The 7,215-nt window shown below is 37.9% G+C and overlaps 1 protein-coding gene across 3 annotated transcripts; it reads left to right on the forward strand.

Moving 5' to 3' along the window:
• Positions 1 to 701: 701 nt before the first annotated feature.
• Positions 702 to 4,504, forward strand: LOC129318285 (eukaryotic initiation factor 4A-15). Of its 3 annotated transcripts, XM_054963017.1 has the most exons (6): positions 702 to 904; positions 1,639 to 1,738; positions 1,831 to 1,907; positions 2,055 to 2,161; positions 2,379 to 2,809; positions 3,586 to 4,504. In XM_054963017.1, exons 3-6 carry the CDS (start codon positions 1,840 to 1,842, stop codon positions 4,219 to 4,221), a joined length of 1,242 nt encoding a protein of 413 aa, XP_054818992.1. In that variant the 5' UTR covers positions 702 to 904; positions 1,639 to 1,738; positions 1,831 to 1,839; the 3' UTR covers positions 4,222 to 4,504. The 3 variants fall into 3 exon arrangements, with proteins under 3 accessions (XP_054818992.1, XP_054818991.1, XP_054818993.1); XM_054963016.1 differs by lacking the exon at positions 1,639 to 1,738 and having other exon boundaries at positions 1,829 to 1,907; XM_054963018.1 differs by lacking the exon at positions 1,639 to 1,738 and having other exon boundaries at positions 1,838 to 1,907.
• Positions 4,505 to 7,215: the final 2,711 nt, after the last annotated feature.

Consider the following 7,215-nt stretch of genomic DNA (forward strand, 5'->3'; position numbering starts at 1 on the left):
ATGTATTATATTTTTAAATAGAAAAAAATATTTGATAGTTTTTGTGACTGAAAAGATACATTTAAGGCTGTGTTTTTTTTTTTGTTGCATAATGTCTTCCTTTCTTTTTTTTCCTTTCAAATCTCCTTGATTCTCCTTATTTTTTGCATAATATCCTTTTCTCTTGAACTGGCCAAATTGGTTAACCAGTCAAGTTTCTCATAAAACCAGTTGAATTACTCCATCTTTTCTGCCTCACTCGGACTGCGCTAGTGACCGCACCCTGGTTCAACCAATTGAACAGGCTGGTCTTGTCTAATTTCTAAAACCCAAACTCATCCAATTCCATTGACAACCAAGAAGGAAGGTGCTGCATCAACTTGTCTATTTTCTTTTCTCACCCCAAATGTATGTGGTTGTTAATACAACTGTTCGATAATATGTTTTGTATATTTAAATTAAAAACTTTAAAAACAACGCAATCAAGTTCTAATCAATAATAAAATATAATAAACATGATATATTTTAAATACAATTAAATTTTAATTTTAATTTTTTGTTCACTGTAAATACTAAACAGGCGTCGCGGTGTCTGAAGGTGACGCGCCATTCCCAAGACCAAGGGAGAGGGTTTTGGGCCTCAAACGACGTCCTAGCTTCGTCTAACGGGAATGGCCAGCGGTAACATCATAACAAGGAAACATCAGGGGCAAAACCGACAAACGACATCAAAAGCAACAAAATTCCCCAACCAATAGCCATTGGCCAATCATGGTCTCTTCAATTTACCCTTGCGCATCGCCAGTGTATCTTCCTTGTTAAGTCGCCTTCCTCAACTCCTCCAACATCGAAGATCCGAGGAGTTTGGGAAACCCTAAACCCACAATCTACTCACTTTCTCAGTTCCTACTCTCATCCGTCAAAGGTTTGAACTTCCTGCTTTTTTAATTTTTCATCGTCCTTTCCACAAGTTGTGTCACATTCAGGGGCTTTTTTCCCCCTTCCTTTGCCCCTTTGTTGATTTCATCAAGTGCCGGTCTTTAAACATCCTTAATTTCTAATTATTGGTTCAGATTGGTTGCTTGTTTCATAGATCGATAATTTCGGCGGAGTTGTCTAATTTCCGTGCTCAGTAAAAAAATTTTATACGAAGAACCCATATTAACCTTCAACACCTCGGAGAAGTAAAAGTGTAACTAATAAAGCTGTTTGGGTTGTTCCAGTCTGGTTCTGTATATTTTAAGGACAAGGGAAACACGAATGGCACCGGGATCTTCTTTTCTCAGCTTAATAAAGCCTGTTCGTTTTTGCCTGCAGTATTTGCTTTATTGCTTTTCTTTTAATCCATCAACATCGAGTTTTTGTCTTGAAATAAGGCTTTTTTTGTATGTTTGAATGTTTCATTCACTTGCTGTCAACTTCGTTTTAGTTGTTCTGATGGTATTGTATTTCAATCTATGCATTTGCAACCGTTGGTGGGCTACTTAATATTATTTCCGTGATATATCTGATGTATAAAGATTTATTTGGCGTGCCTTGGGCAATGGCTTATTTGATGTTATCGATGCATGCTCCCACCGTCAAATGGAGTAGGTTGTGCATGTTATGCTTTAAAAAATTGCTGTTTGATGTCTTTTACCTCTCGTTTGTATCTGTCAGATGCTATTGCTGAACCCTGAAACGGTTTATCTCAAAAAGGGGAAAAAATAAAGAAAATAACAGAATCCTGACACAGATTTGGAATGAGACTACACAAACTGTGTGAATTCTGATTTCTTATGATGTATCATAAAATATTTCAAGTTTGATTTGCAAGATATAGAATGAATTGATGTTTGATTTCATTCAGAGTTTGCAGTCATGGCTGGAGTGGCACCAGAGGGATCACAATTTGATGGTCGTCAATATGATGCTAAGATGAATGAGTTGTATGTTTTCCGTTTCTTAGTTACTGCTGGATGCTCTGCAGGGGTGCACCAGTGCACATATGCTTTAAGTTTCTTTGATGCATAATCCATATATCTGATGCCTATAGTTATATGCTCATTATTGGTTTGATGTGTTGATTGGAGCAGGCTTGAATCTGATGGTCAAGACTTCTTTACTAGTTATGATGAAGTTTATGAAAGCTTTGATGCCATGGGATTGCAGGAGAACCTTCTTAGGGGTATTTATGCATATGGTATGTGCATTAATGCATGAAAATCCAATATATGTTTTTTTTAATTGAGTTATTTTATGTAATCATTGAATAAAAAAGTTTGAAATGCCTTCAAAGGGCTCCCCTACTGTTATTTCTAATCGAATCAAATTGGATATTAGTGTACAGTTAAGTTACATACCTCTTAACCTTCCAGCATGACAAATTTGGACAATGACATTATGTAACTTCTGATAAGGTTTTGAGAAGCCTTCCGCAATCCAGCAAAGGGGAATTGTACCTTTCTGCAAGGGTCTTGATGTAATTCAGCAAGCCCAATCTGGAACTGGAAAAACTGCGACTTTCTGCTCTGGAATATTGCAGCAGCTTGATTATAGCTTAGTTGAATGCCAGGCACTGGTCCTTGCTCCCACTCGTGAACTTGCTCAACAAATTGAGAAGGTCATGCGAGCACTAGGTGATTATCTTGGAGTTAAGGTTCATGCTTGTGTGGGTGGGACTAGTGTTCGTGAAGATCAACGCATCCTCTCAAGTGGAGTCCATGTTGTTGTTGGTACCCCTGGTCGTGTGTTTGACATGCTGCGGAGACAATCTCTGCGCCCTGACTATATTAAAATGTTTGTGTTGGATGAGGCAGATGAGATGCTTTCTCGGGGCTTCAAGGATCAGGTATCCTTGTTTTCCTGTTTCTACTTCTCTTTAATTTTCTTTCTGCTGCTTTGCTGGTTCAAGACATTTCCTACCGAATGGTTTCTCTTTAAAATACTGTCATTTGGTTGGTTGTGTGTTGCTATTCAGTGGTAACTCATGACCTGGCTTTCTCTACGTGTTCGGGCAGTATAATGCGCCGAGATATTGACTCTTTCTTGCTTTTCTTTATGTCATGAGAAATAAAATTCTGGCCTCTAAAGATGTAGATTAATGATTGGCCTTAATTTCAAAGCTGAAAAAATAAGATAAAAAGAGAGGGTGCATAGAGAGGAGGGAGAGGAACCAACTTGATTACTTTTTCAATCTTTTCTCTTCCCTTATTTCACCTTCCCATCTTTTTCTCTGACTTTTTGAGACAAGTAGACATGCTGATAATACTGTTGGGGACAATATCTTGAGATAAGATTATTTGCTTATAATTTTACGGTTTTATAGAATTGGAGGGGCAATAGTCGGGAATATCACTGATCATCCTGAAGAAGAAAGTTATTTAAGGCGTGTCCAAACTAGTGGTCTGCACTGTTAATCACATGTATATCAAGCTAGACACGTAACATACTTTTTTCTGTGTACTGTATGAATGCGAGTAGCGGATTTTGCTATAGATTTTATTGTATATATTGATATGTAAGAATGCAGGATAATTTAAAGTACCTGTAATTTCAACTTTGCCTTTTAGTTTATTATTTATTGTACTGATGATGTGTTCCTTCCTTTCTTAAACACCCTTCCAGATCTATGATATTTTTCAGTTGCTGCCACCAAAAATTCAGGTTGGTGTTTTCTCTGCCACTATGCCACCCGAGGCCTTGGAGATCACAAGGAAGTTCATGAACAAACCTGTGAGGATTCTGGTAAAACGTGACGAGCTTACCCTGGAGGGGATCAAGCAATTTCATGTCAATGTTGAGAAGGAGGAATGGAAGCTCGAGACCCTTTGTGATCTTTACGAGACCTTGGCAATTACCCAAAGTGTTATCTTTGTGAACACTAGGCGCAAGGTAGACTGGCTGACGGACAAGATGCGAAGCCGAGATCACACCGTTTCAGCCACCCACGGAGATATGGACCAAAACACAAGGGATATCATTATGCGTGAATTTCGTTCTGGTTCCTCCCGTGTGTTAATCACCACAGACCTTCTGGCCCGTGGTATTGATGTCCAGCAAGTCTCTCTGGTGATTAATTACGATCTGCCAACTCAGCCAGAGAACTATCTCCATCGAATTGGTCGTAGTGGTCGTTTCGGAAGAAAAGGTGTGGCTATCAATTTTGTGACGAGGGATGATGAAAGGATGCTGTTTGACATCCAGAGGTTTTACAACGTGGTGATTGAGGAGCTTCCGGCCAATGTTGCTGATCTTCTTTGATACGGTTTCAGCATCATCACCATGTCTTTATTATTGAGGCGGCAAATTTTATTTAATCTTAATGGTGGCTGGGCCCCTTTTTAAGTATGAATTGAAGATACCCTGAATCTGGAAGATCAGGGCCTTGTGCCTTTTGAGGTTGGCCTTTCTGTGTAATGTTGGGTCTAGCAGGAAGTGTTGCAAATTTTGCTGAGTCTGCTTGTATTTCTAGTGTCCTAAGAAAGATTCCATGATGTTGTTAGATTTTTATCTAAAATCCTCTCTTTTCAGAGTTTTGTTTTAATTTCTAGACCTTGAAACTTGGCGTTGCAGTCTCAGCCTTCCTTGCTTGTTGATTTGTTTTTGGAGTGGGGTTCCTGATGTTGGAGGGCTTTTGGGGCTTGGGATTTGGCAAACCGATTCAGTGCAAAATTGTTTGATTGTTTGGTACGTCGAATTTGGTGTGCGGAGGAAAAAAATGAATGAAAAATAATATTTGAATACAATATCATATACCTTAAAATTGTAATAATGATGATAATAGCGATTGCAATATTGTTCAAATATACTCGTTTCAATCGTTCTGCAATACACCCTTTTCTATTTAATATTTATGTGCCAAATTAACTCGTGTCGCCATCGAGTTACATGGACTATGGTTTGAAGTTTGAAAATTTGATGAGAGCCCGGTCAATCATTTTCGGATAACTCAAGTATCCTGATTCTTGATGCTCTAAAAAAAAAAAATTGATGAGAGCATCGTTCTTCACACAAAGTAACATTTTTTAGACACGCAACTCATTTGGACTTGGTAAATTTACGGCTAGGTCACTTGGCAAGTGTGACAGCAGATTTTCTCCAATTAGCCCAGAAGGGATATTTATCAATTTAAATTACATCGGTTTTTCAGTTCAATATCCTCCGCCTCTAAACATATCATGAGCGTAATTCTTCAAAATGTTGACACTTGTGGAGAACAAATTATGTTTCCGAGCCTTGCCTTGTTCAACAGCAAAATCCTTAAATATTCATAAAGAGTTGCCTCGGACAATGTAATTCCCCACTACATGTGACAGAATTATTCACGGCATTGTCCTTGAAGTGGAATTAGAATGAGAAAATACTGATAAATTCAATTTTAAAGATAGAAGTTAACTGAGAAATTTGTTTTGGTTATAAATGTGAGGCTTTAATATCTATTTTTTTTAAAAAAAAATTTATCATTTTTCTTCTAAACTACTACTACTGATTGTGTAAATTCACGTGTGTAATTAATAGGAGATAGTTGTCGACGTAAATGATAAAAAGGAATATTTTAGGAAACTTAATATATATATATATATATATATATATTTTATAAATAATTAAGTTAGCTAATTTTTTTAATTATAAATTAATTATCTAATTCCTACATTTTAGAACGCACCCTCAATGGCACAGCTCTTATGGACTTAGTTGGACCCCACATTACCATTGTTGCTCAAATCCAGTTCACCTGTTCGAGAGAGGGAGACAAGGGGGTTTGGGGGGGGGGGGTTTCAACATTGAAGAGAGACAAAGCCTCGGAACTTGTAATCCAATCCGGCTATGTCCGTGGAGGGCCACAACAGATCAATCTCTTGTGAAAAGGGGCAAGTTATGGGGATGGAGAGCTACTACGGGGCTTCAAGGCCTGATGATCTCAGGTGCCACAGTGCTTGCAAGTTGCAATGCACAATTCACAAACACAAATAGGTCCCAAGGACTTGAAGAAAGGGAAGAGCATTTACAGGTCTTGCACTTCCAAGTCGTGGAGCTTCACTGTCACTGATGCTGAGTTCCGGAGGAAGAAAAGGGCTGCTACCTATAAAATGTGCTGGGTGGAGGGTGAGGCCAGAGGGTCCTTCAGGAGGGGCTTCAAGTGGCTCAAGGATAAGTTCTCCCAGGCCGTCTATGGCTGCTGGTGATTTGCTGCATTCCCTGCAACTACTCTGTTTTCCGCATATACCCAAACTTCTCCTCACTCTTTTCTTTTTCTCTTTTAATTTCCGTGTTCTTCACAAGAACTGTAAATTAAATGGATCACTTTCAGTTTACTTGACTAATGGGTTGCGTAAGGTCTCTTCTATCATGCTCAAACTTCACGTGTATAATTTTTCTTATTTGGTAGTGTCCTCTATATCCAGGCCATGCTTCCATTTATTAAGAGCCTTCCTTTCAATTACTCTTACAACAAGCTTCTATTGATATAGAGATTAGGTTTGAGACAAATAGCTTTATAAGTAAAAAGGAGATGATGGGGTTGGCCTTCATGGCCTTTCCCTTGTCTTCTTGTTTTTGTTTTGTCAGACATGCACTCCATTCCTGTTGAGGCGGTCAACGGGGTTCTTGACAATTTTAGTTATTCTGTTTGCTCTGTTATGATCTTAACGCACAACTTTTATTCTATTTCCTTTATTCTATCATGAATCGATCGGAACCGTTTTTTTTTTTTTTTTTGGGTTCAATCAAAGGCCGAACTAAACCGTGCAAGGAAATAAAGCAAAATAAAAACAAGTCTAAGTCATGTCAGAATTTAATCAATTCCTGCATCTTAAGGATAGATCATTAAAAGTTTGTGTGAAAATATATTATTCCTCTTTTGTTGTCTCTCACAATATAAACACATTTATGAAAAACATCACAGTAATATAAATCTAAAATAGGAAGACCATAATCGAGGTAAATCCTCTGATAGAATGACTTTGAATGTTAAAAAGTTTGTTTTCTGGAGTTAATCCGAAAACAAAACCCAAACGTCACAATTCTAACATAATAAAGATTAAAGAAGACGGTATGCCAGGGGGTTGGCAACAAACTTTCAATGTGAAAAAGCAGAGACAACGCGTACAAAACATACTGCTTCCAATATTAGACTCCACTTTCTTTAATATATTGTGGTGGTAATGACTAATACATGCTACGTTTGGGTGCTTCCTTCTGACTTCTCACTTAGTATGTCTTTGAAATAAAAAAATTTATATTTAAAGTTAGCAA

The sequence above is a fragment of the Prosopis cineraria genome, unplaced genomic scaffold (genome assembly GCF_029017545.1).
Source record: "Prosopis cineraria cultivar Desert tree isolate PC_DT_omini unplaced genomic scaffold, ASM2901754v1 PC8, whole genome shotgun sequence".
Taxonomy (NCBI): domain Eukaryota; kingdom Viridiplantae; phylum Streptophyta; class Magnoliopsida; order Fabales; family Fabaceae; genus Prosopis; species Prosopis cineraria.